Source organism: Rattus norvegicus, chromosome 2, assembly GCF_036323735.1.
Source record: "Rattus norvegicus strain BN/NHsdMcwi chromosome 2, GRCr8, whole genome shotgun sequence".
Taxonomy (NCBI): domain Eukaryota; kingdom Metazoa; phylum Chordata; class Mammalia; order Rodentia; family Muridae; genus Rattus; species Rattus norvegicus.
The window spans coordinates 104,695,811-104,722,038 of record NC_086020.1 but is presented as its reverse complement, the minus strand read 5'-3'; the positions used below and the strand labels follow the sequence as shown (position 1 = coordinate 104,722,038).

Here is a 26,228-nt window from a genome sequence, read left to right as displayed (position 1 = left end):
ATTCAGGGAGATATTTTACTAATAGATTCAAGACAAGTGGGTTGTGTGCCTGCTGATAACCCCACAAGGTTCCAAAGAGCTAATTTTAATTTAAGGGTCACACAGATGGCCCTGGTTAAAATAAATCTCCAGAAACCAAAACCCAAAATGAAGAATCTGAACAAAGATCTGGAAAGGATGAATGAGGATTGATAGGAGAGGTGGTAGATAAAAGAGAAGAGGGGTAAAGAGTAACCAAACATACAGTGCACATGTGTAAAAGTTGTTGAATAAAATTTTAATTAAAAAAAAAACAGAAACCAATAGGGTCAAGCTTTAAGGTAGGCATGAACCCAGTTCAGATATTCCCAAATTGTGTCCAAAGCACTGCTTTTGAAGAAACTGATCCATAACCAGATGCATGCAGATGGAAGATTGGGTTTTTAACTTCTTACTTTAGACCGACTCAGCCAGCCCCAGCCCCAGCTGGGAGATGTGTTCTGGAAATGTTGCATGCCAGACCACTCTTAGTGATTTACAGCACATACTAAAAGTCCTGAGAAGTCACTTGAAAAGGAGCTTGTTTGTTTTAGTTTCAAGAAAACATATTTGACCTCAGAAACTCTTTGTACTTAATATTATGGGACAAGTTTATGGAAAGATGTTTTTCCAAATATGTAAAGATCGTAGAGGATGAGTTATAGCATCAGAGAGCAATTTACAGATACTCCAAAATCTCACACAATTACACAAAACATGGACAGATACAAAGGTGCTTCCTGCTTTCATAATCACCCAAACTATACATACAAAAGGCTATACTCCCTGACATTGGATTACTCTGTTCATTTGAGTCATTTCTGAACTCTTCACTCCATTCTGTTTGTCTATAGGTCTAGTTTTATTTTTTTCTCCCTCGATTAACTGACCTAGAACTAAGCAAAATGGTTTCTCTAACTTTCTCTCCCATTTTCTTCCCAGAACTATTATAGGTACTTTGAATGTCTATATATTTTTTAAATAATCTTATCCATTGCTTACCAAAAATTATTTAGGAATTTGATTTGTTTAGGAGAGCTAATGGTGTCAGAGTATTGAATCCTCTAGTCCATGAACATAGTGTCTTTTCTTACTCTTTCACATCTTTTAAAAAAATGTGTTTCTGACCTAGAGAGCTGACTCTGCCTCTTGCTGGTGGAAGCATTGGGTAGCCCAGCTAGAGTAGTGCTGGAAAGCCCACCCTGGTGATGTGATGCAGGAGAGCCAGAAGGCTGAGCAGCAATGCTAGCTACTACCCAGGACCACCCCAAAATCTACAACATTTGTGAACTGTTGGAGAACATAAAAGGACCAGCCCTCCTGATCCAAACCTACAGGATCTCCATGGCACAGAGCAACAGCAGGATAATAGGAAGGAGTCCCAGTAAGGATCCAATATTAATGGTGTGACAGAAGCCTCAAACCAGACCAGTGGCTCATTACATTATCACTTGCAAGTGAAGATGTGTGGACAAAAGGATATACTGTGGGACACATTGTGACTTACTACAGGCGACACAATGAGATGTTTCCTATGCTTTGGTTTTGTGTGTGTGTGTGTGTGTGTGTGTGTGTGTGTGTGTGTGTGTGTGCGCGCGCGCGCGTGTGTGTTTAATTTTATTTTGAGGGGCAGGTTGCAGGAGCAAAGGACAGCTATGATGGAGAAATTGAGTGGGACTGGGGTGCATGATATGAAACTAACAAAGATTCAGTAAAAAGTGATTTTTTTAAATGTAGGGAGAAAGGGGTAATTTAAAATATAAACATGAGACAGGAAACAGAAATGTCAATATCTATGAAAATTATGGAACCTAATTTCCTCTATTTAAATTTATGAATCACTAATTTGAGATAAAATCTCAAGTATTTCCCCAGTTCAAAACACAAGTCAGTTGTAGAAAATCATGTTCTTACTAAAAGAATGTGTTTTATTCTCAGCCATCTGGATTTGTGTTCATTATCTGAACTTAGAGAATTCTCTGGTTAAATTAACATAGGAAGCATGAAATACTCTAGCAAAGTTAGAAGCAGAATTTATTTTTATTTATTTACTTATTTATATACATCCCAAATTCTGCCCCTATTCTGGGTCACCCCCTCACAGAGTCCTTCTCCCCATCCCCCATCTTCTTTTCTGAGAGGGTATCCCCCAAAATAACCCCCTTCAGTACATCAAGTCTCTGCAGGATTAGGAGCATCATTTCCCACTGAAAGGAGTCAAAGCAGCTCTGTTAGGGAAGGATTAAAAAGTGGGGAATGGAGCTAAACAGAATTCTCAACAGAGGAATCTTGAATGGCCAAGAAGCACCTAAAGAAATGTTCAACATCCTTAATCATCAGGGAAATGCAAATAGAAACAACTCTGAGATTTCCTGAGAGCCACCATGAATCAGAGTGGCTAAGATCAAAAATTCAAGCAACAGTACATGCTGGTGAAGATGTGGAGAAAGGGGAAGACTCCTCCATTGCTGGTAAGATTGCGAACTTCTAAAATTACTCTGGAAATCAATATGGTGGTTTCTCAGAAAATTGGAAATAGTTCTACCTGAAGTCTTAGCTATACCGCTCCTGGGCAGAACCTAAAGATGTTCCACCATGCCACAAGGACATGGGTTTCACTATGTTCATAGAAGTAAATTTTTAATGTTCCCAGTCTTCCTTGTAGTAAAATTATGAGTTTAACTTTCACATGGAAATCAGAAACGGTGGGAAACAGAAAGAACTTCTCAAGATCTGAACAGAAATAGGCAAAACCAAAATCTGGAAAATACTGCAATAGCATAAAATGCATGTGCATGCCAGGTTAGATTAGGATAATTCGGTATAAATTCATGAATAGTGAATAAATCATACCATTTACCATTTATGTAGAAGACAGAGTACAGTGCATGATATGAGTGTAATAATCACAAAGGTAGCTAGCATTGTGAACCTAGTGTTGGGATGAGGGGGTAAGACAGGAGGATTGCTGTGAGTGAGCCTGAGGCCTGTATGGATGCACTGTTGATCATCTCTGAAAAAGAAGAAATAGAGGGAGGGATGTGGAAAGGAAGGGGGAAGGGGAGTGGATTCTAAGAAGAATCTCTCAGTGGAAACTGACAACCCTAAGAATGTAGACATCTTAGGAACAGAATTATGATCCGAGATAAGTTTCTAATTTTTCTTTCATGTAACTTTTTATATAGTCATAAAAGGGGGGAATTCTAGAAGGGATCATTGCTTTCAATCAAGGAGAAGAACATTTGCCCTTCCTGTAAAAGGACTACCTGTCTTAGTAATCTCCCTATAACGGTTTATTGAATAGTACCAACACAATTGGGATTTTTATGATATGTCAGACTGCTGTTTCTTTTTACTTCTACTCATCAAAGAGCTCTGTACTTACTACAGTATAAATTAAAATGAACAAAATCTGGAGCCTGAGACCCACATAATAGAAGAAAAGAATCAACTCCCTTAATTTATCTTTCGACATCTACAGACAACCCATGTATCCTGGCTAGCTTCATGTCAACTTGACACAAGTTAAAGTCATCTGAAATGAGGGAACCTCATTTGAGAAAATCCCTTCATAAGATCAGGCTACAGGAAAGCCTGAGGGCATTTCCTTAGTGTTGATGATGGAGAGTCCAGCCCATTGTGAGTTCTATAAGAAAGCAGGCTCAACAAGCTATGGGAGGCAAGACAGTAAGCAGCACCCCTCCATGTCCTCTATAGCAGCTCCTGCCTCCAGGTACCTGTCCTATGCGTGTTCCAGTCCTAGCTTCGATCAATGATAAACCCTTTCCACCCTAAGTTGCTTTCATCCTGAGGTTTTATCAGAGCAATAATAATCCTAAGACACTGAGGCATGTACATGAGTGAGTGCACACGCGCGCACACACACACATACACACACACACACAATATATATATACACACATAATAAATGTAATTTAAAATAAAGTCACCAAAAACTTAACAAGATATATTTAATAAGATGCATTTTAATCTGTCTGGGTCCCTGCAATCCTAGTAAGATGAAAACATTTAGAAATATTCATCCAGGTTTGCATAGATAAAAGCAAAACATTAGAAGATAGTGTAAAGAAGGGAATATCTCAAGAGAAAGCAGCTTTTCAATATCAAAGCAGCCTAAAATTTAGTTTTGTCTGTAAAGTATAGATCTACAAACCATTTATATCTTTATATTCAGGATGCTGTGCAGTTGAAATTTGTTTCTAGTTTTTTAATGAAATCATGACAAATATGAAGGCAAATCAAACAAAAGTAAACTGATTTGAACTCTTTTAAAATGTCAATGATATTAAAGATAGATGGCAACATTCTAGTCTAGGTTAAAGAAGACTAAAAAGCAAAACAACACTCAAATGTTACCCTTAGTTGGACCCCAACTCATTTGTACAGAGAGTGCTTCGACTATCGTGGCCCTAGAAGACAATAAAGTCAGTTCCTACACACTGGCCAAGGATATTGAAAGTGATCTAGATTTCCTTCTGACAGAGTGTAATAGAGTTTGATGTACCCAAGATCTACTAGATCTTTGATCCAGAATGAAAGTAAAGGAAAGCAAAGTCTGAAGCTTGAGAAAACTGCCCAGTTTTAAAAGGAAAAATTTGCACCTTTTGAGTCTAATACTTTGGGGAGGCAGCCCTGAGGTCAGGGTTATAAACTAGCTTCATTACATCACTTAGAGTCATATCAACATTAGGGCTAATTTGCACCATGTTAGACAGACTGAATGGATTTAGTACCAGTTCTCATCGGGTTAATCGGTGCTTAACCAAGTGACATATCAATGGGAAGGTTTGTTAAAGAAGATAAAGAATGCTTTAATGTCATTGAGAGCCAACTTGATGTGAGTCATTCTTTCCCCATTTCTAGAACAGCTTTATTCTGCTTTGTCCCTGTATTTTGAACAGCAGAAGATAGAGATGCTGTCCTCCTATTTTGCCTTTCTCTACACAAAGGAAAGGGCTATTTGATAACCAAGATAAAAAGACTATTGCATTCGCCACATGAGATGGTTTTCTAAACTCAGTATGCTTTTAATGTGATACAAGCCTGTGTACAAAGTATCTAATGAAGCAGATCCACTCAATTTCATCCCACCAGGAAGTAATACTGATACAAATGTAACTCTTGGGTTTCAGGAGCAATGAACTCCTTTGCTTCTGACTTGAGTTTCATGTCCTCTAACAACTCGTTTGGGACTAGCCAGGGTAAAGTGCTATCTTGTGGATAGAAACAAACAAACAAAAAACAAATTTCTTGACAAAAATTAAACTACTGCCCCCCAAGCATCTCTTTTATGAGATAAATGACCCATTAAATGAGTTACTAAGCCTCAAACTTGTTTGTAAGATAGGTAAAAATCCCAGTGAAAGTAAGATTTTTCATGAAAAATGAAATTAAAATATATGTAAGTGGAAAGTTCTTATCAAACTAAAACAATATTATAGAAGAAGAAAATTGCAGGACTAGGTTGTCCGATCGTAAGGCATACTTTAAAAAAATAGTAATCAAGAACCTTATGTGTATGTCTCACATTAGACTAATGGGCACATGGAACATAATAGGAAGTACAGAAATGGCCTCATGCACACATAGTAAGAACATTTTAACAAAGAACCCATAGTAATTGATCAAGGAGAGAAAACTGCATCTACTGGATATCCAAATATTTTAAAATTAGATAGCCCATACAAAAAAAACAAAATAGGGGTTGGGGATTTAGCTCAGTGGTAGAGCGCTTGCCTAGCAAGCGCAAGGCCCTGGGTTCGGACCCCAGCTCTGAAAAATAGAAAAAAAAAGCCTCAAATGGCAAAACTTCTACAAGAAAGCAGGGTCTTTGAGACCCTGGAATAGACAACAATTTCTTGCAGAAAAAATGTGTACAGACTCAATTATAAAAACTGAAACAATGAAAGTGTAAAAAAAACCACAACATTTTAATTCATCTAAAGAAGACATTCAGGAAATGAAAATGCAAACTATGTACTGGAAAAAATTACATCATAAATGTATAACAGCAAACATGTAATAAGTTCCCATCAGTAGCTCAGAAGACAGAAGTTACTATAGCCTAGTGTCCTGGCTCTCATCCTTCGGAACCCACAGAGGAAGAAGAAGACAGATTCCTGAAAGTTGCCTTCTGACCTCATGTACACTGTGGTACGTGCATGCCATTGCACTCACATATATGTGCACACACATGACTAAATTTTTCAAGAACATGTATTCAAGCTATGTAAAGGAGCAAGCCCTAAAGACATGCATATGCACAAAAATAGGTAAGTAGAAAATTTTGAAGTCCTACAAAAAATGAAGAGAAGACGCAAACAATAAATTTCTTTTAAAAATAGTTCAGGAGATACTGTACAACACTAGATTTACACATTGCCATTAAACATATGAAAAGGCATTGACCCTCTTCAAGTTTGGGAAGACTACAATCATTTTGAAGTCATTTTACAGTTACTAGAATTAGCAAAGTGAAAAAGAATGACAAATGTGGAGAATTCAGAGCAACTAGTTAAAGCTTAAAGTCATGTAAACACTGTGGGAAATGCTTGGCAGGATCATGGTAACCTGCACTTAAATTACTATTTATCAGTTCTACCCAGATAGCTATATGCTATGGAAGCATATGCCAACAAAAAGACTTGCGTAAAATGTTTATTGAAGTATTATTTATAGTAGCCCAAAGTCACAAATGAAACAAGTATTCACTAACAAGGGAACAGAAAAACTGGAGAATTCTCATACAGTGAAATGGTACTCGTGAGTAGAAAGATATGAATATTATAAACAAAAACAATCTCAAAGACATAACAGAAGTCATTATACAAAGGAATGTATATGATAAATATAATCTCATTTATATGAAGTTTGAATGGACAAAATTAGAATAAAGATTAAAAATTTCAATAGTAGTTGCTTGAAGAAAGTTTAAATATCTTTGAGGAAAGGTGCCAATGGAACTTAGCTAGGAAATTTCTTCTGCCTTTGCAGGGATGTTAATTATCTGGGGTTTACATTTGCCAACACTCATTAAGCATACTTAAATCTATCCCGCTCACTGTATGTCAATCTCAAATCAAAATGGAAATAAAAAGATTACAACATAGATTTTATTTAACACCCACGCACACTAATGATTCTAGGTTAAATGTGAACGTGAGATCATTTGTTCTTTCTACAGGTGCTCAAAAGATAACTTCTTAGACTTTAAACATCTACCAAAATAACTGTGCCAGGAAAATTATTAATCAAGATCTGATAGTGCCCATTTTTTTTCAGTCTGGACAAGAACAGAAAGAACACTCTAGACTATAAAAGCAGGAAGGACCCAGGTTGCCCAGTAGTTCAGGCAGGCACCATGTTGCTGCTACTGGCCCTGGTGAGTGTGGCCTTGGCTCATGCTTCCGAGGAGCACTTTGATGGGTAGGTCCAAAATTACTTTCAAAGTAGGTTTTGACAGCTTTTGGACACATTACTGAAATTTAAGTTTCTATTCATTCTTTCTACCATTTAGCAACCGGGTGTACCGTGTCAGTGTACATGGTGAAGATCACGTCAACTTAATTCAGGAGCTAGCCAACACCAAAGAGGTAAAGTAGCAGTTCTCCGTTTTCCACTAACTTCAAAGCCCGATTTACTCTGATTCTATCGAAAGCAATGACATGAAATATTCCCTGAAGGATTTTTAAAAGCAAGAAATAAAACTTGGAAACTACTTAATGCCACAGTACTTTCTTTTGCTGCTTAAATTAGCTGGTGTCAAGCCATGTCGTGTTATAAATCCACACAACCTTTTAGAAGAGCTGATAGTGACAGCTAAATAAGTTGGCTCTGTCTTGAAGGCTGTAGATCATCTAACATGCAAGTCACTTCCTTCCAAGACAAAGGGGAAAATGATCAATTTGGAAATGACTGAACAACTGGGCTTTTTTCCAACTTCAAATCCATGTGTCATTTTTTCCCTTTGATTTTTCTTTCATTCTTAATCATACAGCTTGAGTTTTCCTGGACTTGATTCTGGTTGTTTTAATGGTGTGACGAGAGAGAGAGAGAGAGAGAGAGAGAGAGAGAGAGAGAGAGAGAGAGAGAGAGAGAGAGAGAGAGAGAAGAATGCACAACCAAATTCCATATTATTCTTTTGCTTTAAAAAAAAGTGAAATTATGCTACCCCAAAAAATATCTATAGGGTTAGAATATACAAATTTAATTATATGTATATTGTGGCAAAAATCTACTCCTGAGTATAAATAGCGCCACTTTGGTCAATGCTGTTTATTCTTGAGTATATAAACTAAAACAATGCCTTAGCTCCTAGGGGTCAGTTTACCCATCTACCCCCTCACCCAATCCAATTCATCCATCTATCCATCCATCCATCCACTCACCCACCCATGTATCTCTCCATCCATCCATTCATCTACCTATTTATATACTTATCATCTGTGTGTCTTTCTGTTTTAGCTTTAAAGGCATAGGTAGTGAATTAAAGTAAAAGGTAGAAGGTGTCATAATCATAAATGTGAAGTGTTGAATTGAAAGAGAACATGAAGTCACCTACTCTAACCTGTCTTTCAAATCTGGAATTTCCTCCTCCAGACTAGCATTTCTGCCTGCCAGGCTTCATCGTAACGTGTTTAATTGCTGCCAGGGTCGTGGGAACACTTTACACCCTAACCATTGGTTTTCTTTAATACATCAATATGGAAGGTACCTTCCTTCTAATATTGACTCAGTAGAACCAAATGAGTCAGATATCAGTTAACTCCAAACATTAACTTCTCTATGCCTTTCTATTGATTCTCCTAGTGCTTAGCTCACAAAGTCTGGACATCCTGGTAAAAACTAGAGACAGTTTAATCTTTCTATTTCTCTTTGAAAATGCACCTTTCAGAATGTGCAGTGGGTTGGGTACATGCCACGGGTAATTACACGCTTTCATTTGTATAAAAGACATTTATTACCGGGGCTATCACATGTTTTCACACCTTCAGGATCCTAGAACACACTCTATTTTTACAAAATTAGGGTCTAATATAAACCATGTTTTATTTTCACACAAATCATCCTCAAACAAGTTATCCCCTCTTTTCTGTGCTTACCTATTTTTAATATATCCAGAATTTTAGGCTTGTTTTTGCTAAATTTTATCTTTACATCTTTTTTTTTCAAGACACTGAAATCCTTTGAGCAGGATCAAATTCTCCAGGACTGGAGTTACAGGTAGTTGTGAACCACCACATGGGTGTTAAGATTAGAGCCGGTCTTCTGGATCTGCATCCAGTGCTCCTAACCTCTGAGCCACCTCAGCTCCCCATCCCATCCCACCCCACTAAGCCTTCTTAATGTATTTTTCATGGGTGAAGAGAATGTAGAGTAAGTAAGGAGACCACACAGAGACCTTCATTACAGTTCTTTTAGTCAATATGTATTTATCATCAGGCCCAATATACCATATTGGGTATTTAATAATAAAAATGATTCATCAGTTTGCTCTCTTGAGGATATGCATGCTCAGCTACCTAATGTAAGTGGGGTGTTATCTAGATACAAGACTGTGTGGTTTTCTGGCTTATGAAAAGGTGCATTAGTGCAGATATTTTTTTTTCTCCATCTTTATTAAATTGGGTATTTTTCCATCTTTATTAACTTGAGTATTTCTTATTTACATTTCGATTGTTATTCCCCTTCCCTGTTTGCGGGCCAACATCCCCCTAACCCCTCCCTCTCCCCTTCTGTATGGGTGTTCCCCTCCCCATCCTCCCTCGATTACTGCCCTCCCCCAACAATCACATTCACTGGGGGTTCAGTCTTGGCAAGACCAAGGGCTTCCCCTTCCACTGGTGCTCTTACTACACTATTCATTGCTACCTATGTGGTTGGACCCCAGGGTCAGTCCATGTATAGTCTTTGGGTAGTGGCTTAGTCCCTGGAAGTTCTGGTTGCTTGGCATTGTTGTTCATATGGGGTCTCGAGCCCCTTCAAGCACTTCCAGACCTTTCTCTGATTCCTTCAACGTGGGTCCCATTCTCAGTTCAGTGGTTTGCTGCTGGCATTCGCCTATGTATTTGCTGTATTCTGGCTGTGTCTCTCAGGAGAGATCTACATCCGGTTCCTGTCAGTCTGCACTTCTTTGCTTCATCCATCTTATCTAATTGGGTAGCTGTATATGCATGGGCCACATGTGAGGCAGGCTCTGAATTGGTGTTCCTTCTCAAGGGTATTCGCATTTTGGTCATCCTTCTTGAGTCTCATGTGTTCTGTGCATCTAGGGTAATTCAAGCATTTGGGCTAATATCCACATATCAATGAGTGCATACCATGTGTGTTTTTCTGCGATTGGGTTAGCTCACTCAAGATGATATTTTCCAGTTCCATCTATTTGCCTATGAATTTCATAAAGTCATTGTTTTTGATAGCTGAGTAATATTCCATTGTGTAGATGTACCACATTTTCTGTATCCATTCCTCTGTTGAAGGGCATCTGGCTTCTTTCCAGCTTCTGGCTATTACAAATAAGGCTGCTATGAACATAGTGGAGCATGCATCTTTGTTATATGTTGGGGCATCTTTTGGGTATATGCCCAAGAGAGGTATAGCTGGGTCCACAGGTAATTCAATGTCCAATTTTCTGAGGAACCTCTAGATTGATTTCCAGAATGGTTGTACCAGTCTGCAACAAATTGGGTATTTCTTATTTACATTTCAATTGTTATTCCCTTTCCGAGTTTCCAGGCCAACATCCCCTTCCCCTTCTATCTGGTTGTTCCCCTCCCCATCTTTCCTCCACTACTACCCTCGTCCACACCAATCCCGTTCACTGGGGGTTCAGTCTTGGCAAGACCAAGGGCTTCCCCTTCCACTGGTGCTCTTACTAGGATATTCATTGCTACCTATGAGGTCAGAGTCCAGGGTCAGTCCATGAATAGTCTTTGGGTAGTGGCTTAGTCCCTGGAAGCTCTGGTTGCTTTGCATTGTTCTTTATATGGGGTCTCGAGCCCCTTCAAACTCTTTCAGTCCTTTCTCTGAATCCTTCAACGTGTGTCCAGTTCTCAGTTCAGTGGTTTGCTGCTGGCATTCGCCTATGTATTTGCTGTATTCTGGCTGTGTCTCTCAGGAGAGATCTACATCCGGTTCCTGTCAGCCTGCACTTCTTTGCTTCATCCATCTTATCAAGTTTGGTGGCTGTATATGTGTGAGCCACATGTGGGGCAGGCTCTGAATGGGTATTCCTTCTACCTCTGTTCTAAACTTTGCCTCCCTATCCCCTCCCAAGGGTATTCTTGTTCCCCTTTTAAAGAAGGAGTGAAGCATCCGCATTTTGGTCATCCTTCTTGAGTTTCATGTGTTCTGTGCATTTAGGGTAATTTGAGCATTTGGGCTAATGCAGATAGTTTATTAAATGCTTTCCTGAAAACAAGATTCTACCATGATAGTAGTGGGAGCTTTTAATTACCAGATGAAGTTAACTGAGCCTCATTTACTCTTGCTTTAATTCACACTCTCTCCAAGAGATCACCCTTCCTTTCCTGAGCTTTCATGCTCCATCTGCTTCCAGTTGGCTCTGAAGCTTATTGAAATCAACAACAGATCCCAGAGCTGCCACTTCTGCTTCATTAATTTCCAAAAAAAAAAAATGCCTTCATTCCCCTATGAGCCTCTAGAACTTTTTTGCTCTTTTCAACACACTGAAATCCTTTGAACAAATCAAATCCTCTTTGGACTGGAGTTACAGGTGATTGGGTCCTCTGGAATCAGTACTTTGATGCTGTCTGATACATCGTTTGTCACCTAGATTCTCCCATTTATTGTGGTCAAGCACAGACAGGTTATTCTCGGATTCATGGGGCTTAGGTTCTGGCCATATCAATTGAAGATAGCCTGGTCCTCCTCTCTGCACCTCACCTTTCTCATTAGTAATGGTGGTAATACTATCTTCCTTAGAGGATTGTTGTAAGAATTTAAATTAGAATATAAGTAAGCCACTTACATTAGGTAGCTGAGCATGCGTATCCTAAAGAGAGCATGCTAATCCTAAAGAGCCATGTAACTGCGTAATGGCTGCTGTCATTGGATAGAACTTTTGAGTACAGTTTCCGTGACAGTATAATCACTTCTATCCTCATCTACCTTGAACCTCAGTGTTCTCTTTGGAAGCTGAGAAACCTTAGAAAAAGTGGAAGCCAATGGATAGCTAAACAAGCCAGCTTTCCTACAACTGCAGCAGAGCACTCTAATTCAATGTCAGAAGGTACATGTTTCTTCTTATATTTTTCTTTCTTTCCAACATAAATTTTCAAAAGATTAAAATCATCTGTAGTGATGATGTGGGTGCAGTGTATTCTGGGATGTAGCCTTCCTGATAAGATCATCAAAGGGCATCTCATCTTTTGTTTATCCTTGGCCAGTGTGTCCTTCCTCCCAGCTTTTGAAGGTATCCTTTTAAGACCTCAGTATGTTGAAAGGACCAGAGTAACACTGCACTTCAGTACTTCCTCTCTTCCTTTGTAATTTCAGTGTGAGGGTTTTATTTTACTCCTTGCACTCACATTATATTGGTCCTCTCAATCAACATAATTGTAAATGTAAATAAAACATACTCTCTCCCTCTCCCCTCTGGGTATGCTTAGACTCCCTGTTTCTATAGTTTTAAGTTTATTTTCCTCTGTCTAAGGTAGCCTTATTACTATCTTCTTTATTGTTGACATAGAAGAAAGTTCCTTCCTGCTCTGTGAATTAGGCCTACAGTAGAAATTGCTTTACTTACACACAAGAAAACAAAATTCTCAAGATACATGAGAGGCCTACTAGGTGTTTGACTCCCAATTACACACAGTGTGAAACAAATTTTGTGCTTATTTCTGAAACCCCAAATGTTCCCAGCACTAATATTTTTGATTTTATCACAGAAATTACCCTCCAAAGACTTTAAAGGGAGAGATGGGGACTCATGTATCTCAGATTGGCTTGTTCATGATATGTAACAGAAAATAGCTTTGAACTCCTCTTCCTGCTTTCACCTTCTATGTCCCAAGATTACATGAATTTGCAATCATGTATAGTTTTATGCAGTGCTGGAGAAAAGATCCAGAACTGTGTGCTCAGGCAAGCCCTGTACCAAATAAGCAACATACCTAGACTGGATTTTACATTAATACCTAAGTTTAACTTCTTTTTGTGATAGTGTAGTGCCTTATATTAGTAAGAATTCAAGTTAGCTATCATCTAGCTGACCAGGCTGATACTCTCATAAGACTATGATTTAAAGATAGCCCTTTATTCCCCAACCAATGTTTCATGTGAATCTCTGTCCCTTGGTGCTCTGTAATATAATTTTTAAACTTCAGTTTTCTAGCAGTGGCAGGTATAGCTCAATTTCTCACATTTTGTGTCTTGCATTTTGCCTCACTTCCCTCTATCTCTTTCTCGAGTCACTATAATTCCTGAAATTCACACTCTCTGTTTATGTTCTTACTTGAGTTTCTCATTTGTAACCACATGGTGATTAGTAAGTGCCGTGGGGATGTGCTGCTGCTCCTGGTTCTGTTTCTTAGGGAGCAATGAGTCTATCTCCAGGACTGCAGGTCTGTGTCCCACTTACAGTGCTCCACATGGGTGGATACTGACAGATGTGCTGCTCCCATCAATCTTTTCTACATCAAAGGGTGTCTTTTGCTTTAGTCTTGTCTTGTCATGTCCTGTCATGTCTTGTCTTCTCTTGTCTTGATGTATTTTACAGGGCTAGGGAAGCCCAGAGCTTCTCCTATGTGTGGTAAGCACTCTAATACTAAGTTATGATCAGCCTTTAAAACTGAAAATGTTGAGCAGCCTCAAATTAGGGCTGCACGTTTTGTCAAACATTATAATAACCCCTCTTTAAAATCCATTATTCTTACGCTAGATGTTCAAGAAAAGGTTACATAGACACTATAGTGTTCTAATATTTGACCAGGTCATAACCAAACATATCATATAGGCATTTGTTGCTCTAAATAGGAAGTTAACATCTTGATAAATACTCCAGGACAGGCTTGATCGAGATTTTAAAAAAATTAGCTCACTTGAAAAATGCAGTAAGCACCAAGAAAACATGTGGAAGGGGAGATAGAGAGAAGGGAACACCTCAACACAGCATTACTGAGCCACCGTCACAGAGGATAACTGGAGCTTAACCCACAGGGAACCTTCAGGAAATGTTACAAACCACACAGTTCAAAATTATACGACCTGTGAAGTTAATGAATTGTAAACCTAGACAGTTATCTGCCAGGGTCATGTGTTCAGTTTGTGTCCTGAGTTATTTCTGCAGCACCTCCTATCAGCCTGGAGATATATTTGGTTCTTCAAATTGGAGTTCTGAGCACACTAAAAGGTCCCAGTAATTATGAATGAGAAGGGCTCCATCAGCATTATCCACAGACACTTTGAGGACTCCAGTGCTAACCCCTACGTCTACAATTAAGATGACATTGGAAGGACAGGAACACAAATGAAAAGTCAATGTTCAAAATTGGACTTTCTAAGCCAGGTGTGGTGGCATACACCTTTTTTTTTTAACTTTCTTTTTTTTAATTAACTTGAGTATTTCTTATATACATTTCGAGTGTTATTCCCTTTCCCGGTTTCCGGGCAAACATCCCCCTCCCCCCTCCCCTTCTTTATGGGTATTCCCCTCTCCATCCTCCCCCCCTTGTCGCCCTCCCCTCAACAATCTAGTTCACTGGGGGTTCAGTCTTAGCAGGACCCAGGGCTTCCCCTTCCACTGGTGCTCTTACTAGGATATTCATTGCTACCTATGAGGTCAGAGTCCAGGGTCAGTCCATGTATAGTCTTTAGGTAGTGGCTTAGTCCCTGGAAGCTCTGGTTGCTCCTTCAAGCTCTTCCAGTTCTTTCTGTGATTCCTTCAACGGGGGTCCTGTTTTCAGTTCAGTGGTTTGCTGCTGGCATTCACCTCTGTGTTTGCTGTATTCTGGCTGTGTCTCTCAGGAGAGATCTACATCCGGCTCCTGTCGGCCTGCACTTCTTTGCTTCATCCATCTTGTCTAATTGGATGGCTGTATATGTATGGGCCACATGTGGGGCAGGCTCTGAATGGGTGTTCCTTCTGTCTCTGTTTTAGTCTTTGCCTCTCTATTCCCTGCCAAGGGTATTCGTGTTCCCCTTTTAAAGAAGGAGTGAGGCATTCACATTTTGATCATCCGTCTTGAGTTTCATTTGTTCTAGGCATCTAGGGTAATTCAAGCATTTGGGCTAATAGCCACTTATCAATGAGTGCATACCATGTGTGTTTTTCTGTGATTGCGTTACCTCACTCAGGATGATATTTTCCAGTTCCGACCATTTGCCTACGAATTTCATACACCTTTAACCCCAGCACTTCAGAGGAAGAGATGGGCAGATCTTTGCAGTTTTGAGTCTAACCTGGTCTACAAAGTCATCAGCTATGGCTGATGCACAAAGAAAAAGAAACCCGGTCTCGGAAAAAAAAAGACTTTCTCTTCTATCACCATTACTTTTCTCTTCTATTGTCATTGCTTCTCTCCCTGTCACTAGACCTCGGCTTCCTCTGTGCTTTAGTCTACCTTTACACTATCATCAGTCTTATTTTAGCTCCAATCCTCCCTACTTCAACTATCCTCTTTAGCCAATCCTTTGCCACCCACTGATACAGTATGCTTTCAACCATCCCTTATAGTCATATTCTTCACTCTTATTATGTAATAATAATACTCCATTATGTAATAAACTCCAATAACAGTTATGAATAAGATAGAAATCTCAGTGTACTGCTGGAACCTCAAGAGTATTTTGTTTTCAGTCACAGTAGAAACACAGCAGGAAGATGCTTCTGTGACTTTCACAGAAGTTCAAAGTTTATGAAAATAAGTCTAAAGTAAAGGAAGGCTGAGTTTCTCTCCACTACCTTTTTGGACTGTAGTGTATTTATTACTGCTTGGCAGTTTTATCCATTACCATAGAGACTGTTGTCATAATAAGTAAGTGTTGCAAAAAATCAAAAACCAGAAGAGGGTAGCCAGAGAATACTGCAATTAAGTGGAATTATGATAAATAATCATGTTCTTCATGCTTCTTGCCAGTTTCAGTTTTGCATATATGTCTGCATGCATTTGTGTGTGAGTGGGTATGTGTGTTTATGATAATGCAATGTGTACTAGTACATATATCTATCTATGTACAAAAAGGCCAGAGGGGGATGCTAGATATCTGCTCTACCTTACTCCCTTGAAACAGGATCTTTCACTCAATGTGGAGTGAGCCTGGTGGCTGGTGGTCAGCAAACCCCAATTATCCTCCTGACTCTCCCTGCCATCCACTAAACATAGGTTACAGGCACATACAACCACACTCAGCTTGTCTTTGTACATACAGTGTATTCTCAGTATTTGAATTCAGGTCCTCATGTTTATGCAATAAGCATTTTTACCCACCAAACCACATCTCAAGCATTGGAGACATTATTATTGACATCTAACTGGTTGGTCCTTATTAATTCAATGGAGATATTTATAAGAACGCACCTGAATTGGTTAAGTCTTAAGATAATTATATGGAGTAGAACATTCATATGCTCTTGAATCCTAACTTGACATTGAGCTATAGATGTTTATTACATAAACTTTTTTATTCAGATTGATTTCTGGAAACCAGATTCTGCTAAACAAGTGAAGCCTCTCACTACAGTTGACTTTCATGTTAAAGCAGAAGATGTTGCTGATGTGGAGAACTTTCTGGAGGAGAATGAAGTTCACTATGAGTAAGTTTATGCTTTACAGGAATTAGAATTCTCTCCTCTTCTCCATAAGCCCATGAATGACCCAGTGAAGGTAAAATGAGGATAAGACTATATTTTTTCACACAAAAATATAATGGCAGAGCTGGCACCATAGATTAAGACTTAGTGACTTTTCTGTTTAGCTATTACACTAGTGAAAATGTTCTACATTCTTGATCCAGCCAAGTCTTGATCTGACTTAATTTTGTTTTTAAAATTATATAGAGAGGAAAGGTCAAACTATGGACACTTTTATCATGTTGGCACCATTTTATCCTCAAATTTTCGCTCTGGGTGACCAACTACATCTCTTCTGGGCAGTTAGGGCCTCTCACATTCCTTTAGTTTAAGAATAAGTTTAAAGATAATATATTCCTTTTAAAGACCCTATCACTAGTATCAGGAAACATGAAAATGGCCAAAAGACAGAAACATGAACTCTGAATAACAAAAGTAGAGTTGTCTAAACTGGTTAGACTGCTCCTCCCAAAATATTACATTGTTAGGTCATCTTTCAAGTGAGAATGCCCTTCAAAGAAGAGAAAGTTGTCTATTGGCTGATATCCCAAAATAGATATTTAGTGCCCAGGTGCTTTAGATATACAAAAGCATGGCTAGGACTTTACATATATTAGAAGAAAATAAACTTCAAGTGAAGGAGTGAAATTAGAAAGAGCAGAGCACCATCGAATAAGCAGAATCAATAAAACTTTTGGCTCATGGAGAGAAGACCTGTAAAATGAGGCTTCATTTGAGAACTGAAGGGTACATAGGCAGAGAGCAGAGAATGTGTTGTAGCTTGAAGTTAAAGAGACCATGCTGATCCAGTAGCAATTGCAGGACAACACAGAACATTTCATCCAGGCATAGACCAAGAATAAAGAAAAAGAACTCCTAGAGCTCCAATCCAGGATGTTCGAATGCTTATCCAGCAATCCTTGGCCATCCATACATGGAAATTTTCATTATCATTTGAGAATATAATATCTACAGAATTTTAGCTTCAGAAACACTTTGTTGGTATGTTTGCATGTTAAAAATGGAGAAAATAGTATCCATGTTCAAGGAACATGTCAGCAGTCAACTATACAATGTGATCCACCATGAGAAGTAGCATAGAGAACAAGAAAATTTTTTTTCAGAGAAACTAAACAAGAGGCTATCATTGCAACTCCCTGGCATGAGAACTTGAGAACATCTTAAGCTTCCCAAGCCTTAGTTTCCTAGCCCACAGGATGAGGATATAATGAGGAAAGATGACACTGATAAAACAACAACATACTATTATTTACACATAATAACATTACTGTTATTGTGAGTTCTACTCTGTTGACAAAGAGGAAACATGTACTTGCCTTTTTATTTACTTATTATTTGAAAATTATGTATATAGGTATCTATATGAATGTGGGTTTTTATATATGAGTACAGTACTCACAGAGGCCGGAGAGGCTGTCAATTCCTCTGAAAATGGAGCTACTGGCTGTTTTGGACCTCTTGATGTGGGTGCAGGGAGCTAAACTCAGGTCTTCAAGAAGAGAAGTGCCTGCTCTTGACTGCTGAGACATCTCTCCAGTCCAATATGGTGATTTTAAAGATACCACAAAACTGCTGCTTCACTCTATTATCATGCTTTATCTGACTTATTCTCTGATCCTTACTGAAGAAAATATCAAAATGCAACACTAAACAGACTATCTTTTTAAAGCAAAATATAACCTTATAAATTGCAAATTGTGATTAAGAGGCATGTCTGATATTTTATTCTCATTTTCTAGTCAGGATTACTAAAATCCCAGCTTAATATGCCTGATGAGTTTCTATAGAATTCTTCCAAGAAAACAAAGAAAAAGCAGTGGCCATGCACTATATTTTGAGAGACTGAAAGGCTGTCTTGATTCTGTTCATATTTTACATCAGTGAAATGATTCCGAACCCCCATCAGTCCTCATTAACAGCATCAAGTAAAAGATTCTCTTCCATTTTCTAGTTACAGATTTCATTCCGTTATGGGTGCATGCTGTCTCCTTCAGTATAGAGTGTACGTTGGGCTTAGATCTTGTGAATGTTTGCATTTTTTCTGAGAGTACTGCACCACATAATTTTCTGAATAATAAATAAGTCCCCAGGAATCTTGAAAGATCACTCCAGCAATAACTATACTAGTCACAGTCACTATATACCCTATTATTAGTCCATATGGTAATTAGTTTATATCAGCTAGTTTCTCACTGGCAAGAACTTGCAGTTAGACGTTCTTGTGTATACAGAGACGATGAACTTGACAAGTCCCATGAAAATATGATTTACATCTGTTCAATGGTTCACACACTCTTCACCATAGCTCGTATCATTCAACAATTTCAGACAGACCTTGAGTTATCATGGGCCAAATTTCAAAATGTGTACAGAAAGAAAGATAAAATTAGTTCCATGTAGCAAGATTGTCTCCTTGAATACAGAAAGACTGAGAATTGGATAGTACATTGACAGAATCTTTGATAAGCAGTAAAAGACATTTTACTTTTTTGTATTCTACAAAATTGCTTCCTAAGAATTCCAAAAAGGTTTTCTCTCCCCTTATTCAAATCACAGTGAGACTGTATTTTGCTAACTGCCTGTACCATCATTTTTCTACACATTGAAAAACTTTGTAGGACTGGAGAGATGGCTCAGCAGTTATAAAAATTGACCGCTCTTGCAGAGGACCCAGGGCTCAATTCCTAGTACTCAGATGGTGTTTCACGACCATCTGCAATTCTAGTTCCAAGTAATCTAATGCTTTCTTCTAGCCTTCATGGGCACTACATGCACATGGTGCATAGACATACATGTAGACAAAATACTCGTGCACATTAATTTTTTAAAAAATACTTTTAGTAAAAAGAATTAAGCTTGTGAAGTCTCTTTGATAAATTACACCATGTTTCCATTTCCTTTCCAGCCATGATGTTCTGTGCTTTATTGAAAGTCACAATGATCTAATTTGCTCACTTGTTTTTAAAAATTAAAAAGAAATTGGATGGCACTAACATAAAAGAATATGAAAGTATACCATGTATGTCTGTGAATTTTATAACCCCAATGATGTCCTTAAGAGGCCTTGTTTTAAGCATTTACAATAGTAGCTAATTGCTATAATAATATTTTGTAATAGAGCTTTATTGTAAATCTAATAAAGCCAACTAACAGAAGGCTGCAAAGGATCATTCGGGGTGCGCCCCAGCCTCCAAGTAGTTAGCAGTGCACTTCAACCTGATCGACAACATCCAGTTCCCAGTATCTCTGTATTTAACTATACAGTCTTGAATGTAAAACGACAATTTATATTTCTTTGTGCACAGATTTTTAAATTTTTCTCCAGGATAATTCATGATCTGACTAAAATTTCAAAATGATACAAGTCTTCTGACGCCCTTTCCCAAGGTGCAAAGGCTATCTGTGCTATAAATTACTATTATTTATATTATTAATTTAAACTCATTTTTTATACCTTGTCATGTTTAAAATATTGGCTATCACAGTAAGAACTTTAAAAGAATGTCTCCTCCTACAACAAAGCACAACCAGTTAGTTTCATAGTTGCTAAGCCTCCTCTAAGTCATGTGAGCTTGAGGTGAGCTGTGTTAAAAAGATCTACATGATCTGTGAGCTTTGCTGTTGCCTCTACCCAACACTGATTGCTGAGAATCAGCAATGGCCATGAGTATAGCTTTAAATAAAAGCTGGCTACAAAAAGACTTATTTTTCCCGGACACCTAGTAAGAACTCATGTACATTACATATTGTGTAACACATCAGATTGTATTTAAATAAAAACTAGAGATACAGATCGACTCTATGTTTGCCTGTACATGCAAGGCCCTGAGCTCAGGCCCCAGCAGTGGGAAAATAAAAAGTTAAAGATACATCACCTGCCATTTCCACTGGATCCTTCTTCCATTCAGAGAATTCCCCCTGTGTTTGGCAGGATTTGTCCTTTCCATTGGATCATGTTGAAATAGAATTGTTTTCACCAATCGGTTGTGTTTTCTGTTTAGATTTCTGTTTTGCTTGTTTAGTTCTTGTTTGACTATGTTTTTTTACTAATTTTCCTTGAAGATCATTTTCTGAATCTCTTTCTAATTCATGGCTCAATATCTATGTTTTATTAGTTTATAAAGGTTGTAAATGAGGTTTTTCTATTTCAAAGTCATCTATGTAAGTGACCAAGATCAATTTCATCTCAGAATTTAAAAGGTCATTGAGTATTCTCTAATCAAAAGCCCTATTCTAAAAGCATGAATTTAAAGCCAAGAAGTACATGATTTTTTTCTGAAGTCAATACATAAATTTAGCCAAACCATTACCTTGACCTTTTAATTCCCAATTCACAATTCCTTTTAACTCCCCTTCAAATTTTTCCACATTGATATCTTTCTTGCAGCCCAATGAGACTCCAGAACCATACATTGGTAGACCTACATTTGGGATGAATTGCAAAAGACTAAGTCACTAAGTTTTGATAACTGTTTCCAAGAAAATTTTCTTTGCTCAGATAAGTGCTAAGATTTGCTCCTTTTTATTTTTTAAATATTAAGAGAGTTAATTTATAAGAAAGAATTTGCTAAGAGCTCCAATAAGTCATTTAGTATTAATTTATTGCATTTTCCACAAACAGAAACAAGCTCATACCCAAATTTACCAAAGAAAAGAGGAGCACACGAGAGGTTCAGCCCCTGATAGGTGCCCTGGAGTCTAAGAGACGAAAAGAAGACTTTTATGTGTGCCTGCAATTCTTTCATGTCAGAGAAAACCAGGGAAAAGCTTAACCGTGAATGACAGAAGATTTTACAAACTGACTTGTTCTAGAATATTCAGTGATCACAGATATTGGTGATCAGATTTTTTTCTCCCTTCTAAGCATACTTTCCACTCAAAATAGTAATAAGAAATAAAGATAAATACACAAACACACACACACACACACACACACACACACACACCCCAGATACAGGAATTTTCAACTGAATTAATATGAATAGGCAGGTCTCTAGGGTTGTCTCTTCAGTTTTAATATTGCATTTCTTATAGCTCTATTAGATTATCAAGTCAGCCAAATAGCACAGACACTTGTTGTTTAAACTCAATGTCATTTACCCAATAAATATTTAGTGCTGTTAATATTTCTGAACTTCCAACCAGCAAGTTGTTTTTCTAAAATCCTAAAGACTGGCCCTCAGTGGCCAATTCTTACATTACTTTGGTTATAACGAGTAGGATTCTGGGACATGAGGCATTTAGTGCTAAAATCAGGAAAATGCCTGAGGTTTAAGAAATAAAATAGGACTGGAGAGATGGCACACAGGTTAAGAGCACTGACTGCCCTCCCAGAGGTCCTGAGTTCAATTCCCAGCAACCACACGGTGTCTCACAAGCATCAGTGATGGGATCTGATGCCCTTTTCTGGTGTGTTTGAAGACAATGACAGTGTACTCAGGTACATAAAATAAATAAAGTTTTAAAAAGAATATAAAACAAATATGTGTCAAATATGCATTGTTGTGTGGATGTCCAAGGCCCTGAGGCAAATGTCTGGGTATCAAAGAAAATGTTTCTGTGTTTAGGGTCACTAAGGTATGTGACCTATGGACCCTGGAAGACTCCATCTTACATGAGTAAGTGTGTCCCTAGGTGTCCTCAATGGCTCATGTTTTGTAATTGCTACCAGAATCTCCAATAGTAGTTTAGCCCGAAGACCTCAATAAAAGTCAAAAGGCAACATAAGTCAGGGGGAGATACTGTAGCATCTTCTAAAGCTGTGCTTCTTAGCTGCTTCATGTGTGTTCCCTGGGAAAGAATATATTCATACTCAAAACACCCATTTTGACTCATCCAGGGTACTGATAAGCAACGTGAGAAATGCTCTGGAATCCCAGTTTGATAGCCACACCCGTGCAAGTGGACACAGCTACACCAAGTACAACAAGTGGGAAACGGTATGGGAAGTGCCTGATTCTGCTGCTTTTTTGAGGACTTGGGAGTTTAACCAACTATGTCGCATTAATCCAAGAATGATTCTTTGGTAGATTGAGGCGTGGATTCAACAAGTTGCCACTGATAATCCAGACCTTGTCACTCAGAGCGTCATTGGAACCACATTTGAAGGACGTAACATGTATGTCCTCAAGGTAACAATTTTTAAAGATGACATAAGTGGTTTAAAATCAATGAATTCTGATTCACTAGCATTTCTTTCACAGACATGTTTATCAACAAAGGGGAAAAAAATGCCCTACAGCTCAGATTCCTTGGATTCTTTTATTTATATGCATTTTTGTGTTTTGGTTTTTTTCTTTTGGTTCTTTTTTTCGGAACTGGGGACCGAACCCAGGGCCTTGCGCTTCCTAGGCAAGCGCTCTACCACTGAGCTAAATCCCCAACCCCCTTATTTATATGCATTTTTACATAGTTACTTTTGATTTATCCAAAAGTAAAATCCAATAAAACAAGAGAATTCTTGTAAAATTTACCACAACCCTGTAAGCAGTCTAAGCAACGGTCAACTGTGATGACATTCTTCTCTCCCAGGTGTGGTTTCCAAGTCCACTTGCAAGTTGCAAACTTTTTTGGCAAGCTATCTGTCATGCTTTCCTCATTTATCAGGTCACATTACAATGAGCAACAACATTTGTCTCCATCACCCTGAATGCCACTTTTATCATGAAATTCCAGTGACAAAATGAACAGACAAGAAACAAGTGGGGAGAAGAGAAATTTTCATAAACTTAGCAGCAATTATAATTGCTTATGATTAGTCATCAACTGTCATAGTCACATCACTTAATAAGAGTAGCTGGGCAAGCAGTGTAACCAAGCCTTTTGTGGCAATGTAGGCTTAATAAGCCTAATAGTAATTTGAGCTTTCAGCTTAAACACAGGGACCCTTCAGAGACAAGGAGAGTTTGAGTGTTGGGCACCACCAGATGCTGTCAGGATTCACCTATAGATTCCAACAAAAGTGGATGTTAACCCCTGAGTGCCATGTGGTAAATAACAATTCTCCTTTACCTTTTTCTCACAATAGATTGGCAAAACTAGACCGAATAAGCCTGCCATCTTCATCGATTGTGGTTTCCATGCAAGAGAGTGGATTTCTCCTGCATTCTGTCAGTGGTTTGTGAGAGAGGTGGGTTGACAGAATAATTTTTGATGGAAGAAATAGAAAGTATTAACTTCAATTCATTCCTTTATAAACTAAAATAAGAAAAATGACATATGCACACATGCATACATACATACACATGCACACATGAAAGAACACACATACACAGACATACACACGTAGACACACACAATCCACAATTCCAAGTTTCTATTGGGCTAAATTAGTTTTAACACGTGTCAACAGATCTTTGTACAACATGCATTATTTTAAGTTAGAAAATTTGGTTTATTTCAATCTCCCTAAGTTACACTTTCTCACCTGCCTTACGTGGACTAGTTGACAGCTAAATTAACAATTCATCCCTTAAAAATTGATCAATATGGATAAATCAGCAGCTACATATTAAATTATGATAAACTGAAATGTTCAAGTTTTAAAATGTACATGCATTCATATTGATACAAATATATTTCATAAATAAAATAAGAGAAAATAACTATTTTTATAGGGTAATTACAAACATTATGTCCCCAAATAAAGACCAAAATCGCCTTTAGAATATCATGGTAATAATGATTTCAGCAAATCTATTAAAAGTGCAAAACTTAGTGTATAAAACTTTAAGAAGATACAAGACATTTTCAGAGCCACAAAGTATGTTCCATGCAACACATATTAATTACAAAGTGAAAGCTTACAATGGAAAATATTTTTTAAAAATTATTTTAGCTAAGTACTTAAGAATAATATCACCAGGGCTGGAGAGATGGCTCAGTGGTTAAGAGCACTGACTGCTCTTCCAGAGGTCCTGAGTTCAATTCCCAGCAACCACATGGTGGCTCACAACCATCTGTAATGAGATCTGATGCCCTCTTCTGCTGTGTCTGACAACAGCTAAAATGTACTTACATATAATAAATAAATCTTTAAAAACAAAAGAATAATTTCACCAGTGTTAAGTAAAATTGTAATATCATGTAAGACAGGTCACCTTCATATCCCTTTCTAAATATATGATCTCCCTACAATTGCCAATCAACCTAACCCATGCTTTTCCACAATGTGAAAGTTATAAAAGATGAGAAAATATTGAAAATCATCATACATCAGCGGAGAAGGAGGAAATGTAACAGCTGTCTATTCTGCTACAGGCCTATAATCCCAGTGCTTGGAAAATAAAGGCAGGATGATAAGAAATTCAAGAACAAGCTCACCTACAGAGCAAGTTTAAGTCAGTCTGGGCAACATGAGAGCCAAGAAAGAAAGAGACAGAGGAGGAACAAAGTGATCCCTATAACCAGAAGGGAGCATTGATTAAAAAAACTGTGAATAAGATCTGAAGTTTAGTTTATAATATTGTGCCCGTGCTAATTCCTTTACTTTGATACCTGTACCTATACTTTATTGGAAAAAAAATGGTAGTGTTAGGGAAAGCCAGATAAAAATTGTATGAGAATTCCTTGAATTATTTTTATAGCTCTTTTCTAAATGTAAAACTTTACATTGATATGCTCTTAAAATATAAGAATTTATTATAAGAAACCTAATTTCCTTTGCTCAAAGGACTTCTGAATTAATTTGCAATGGTTCATCCAAGAAAGCTCCAGAAAATTTTGGATTTAAATGCAGTCTGGCCATGAGGCAGAGAATCCTGCTTCTATTACTAAAGTCAACTGCACCCAGGCATTGTAAATTTTGACAGCATCATCCATTCCATGGTTGCATGAAATTCCACATTGTTATTCACATCCAGGCTGTCCGTACCTATAATCAAGAGATCCACATGAAACAGCTTCTAGATGAACTGGATTTCTATGTTCTGCCTGTGGTCAACATTGATGGCTATGTCTACACCTGGACTAAGGTATGTGAACTCAGAGGGACTTGTGACATTCACACTGTTACTTCCTGTAGGTTTTGATCTAACTGTTTAATCTACTTTCAGGACAGAATGTGGAGAAAAACCCGCTCTACTATGGCTGGAAGTTCCTGCTTGGGTGTAGACCCCAACAGGAATTTTAATGCTGGCTGGTGTGGTGAGTATATGTCTAGTTAACTATTTTTTATACAACATTAAAAACATAAAAGATAAAGAAGCATGAGAAAGCATTAGGTCAATATTCATAACAAAAGAAACCACAAAGTTTTATATTTTACAATTTTAACTTTCTCAAAACACAGTAAGTAGTTTATTGATTCATTTGATGAAAAAAATATAGTGCAAAGTTCTGTGTTGTGTTCCTAGATATG

General features: G+C 37.9%; 1 protein-coding gene across 3 annotated transcripts in view; it reads left to right on the top strand.

Moving 5' to 3' along the window:
* The window catches only part of Cpb1 (carboxypeptidase B1), a 60,550-nt gene that overhangs the window by 22,786 nt on the left and 11,536 nt on the right, over nucleotides 1–26,228 (top strand). For 2 of the 3 annotated variants that reach the window (XM_063281288.1, XM_063281289.1), the window contains exons 2-9: nucleotides 7,321–7,464; nucleotides 7,556–7,631; nucleotides 16,689–16,813; nucleotides 22,710–22,809; nucleotides 22,900–23,001; nucleotides 23,898–23,999; nucleotides 25,732–25,842; nucleotides 25,924–26,014. In XM_063281288.1, coding sequence (XP_063137358.1) covers nucleotides 7,400–7,464; nucleotides 7,556–7,631; nucleotides 16,689–16,813; nucleotides 22,710–22,809; nucleotides 22,900–23,001; nucleotides 23,898–23,999; nucleotides 25,732–25,842; nucleotides 25,924–26,014 — 772 coding nt within the window. In that variant the 5' untranslated portion in view covers nucleotides 7,321–7,399. 3 annotated transcript variants of the gene reach the window in all.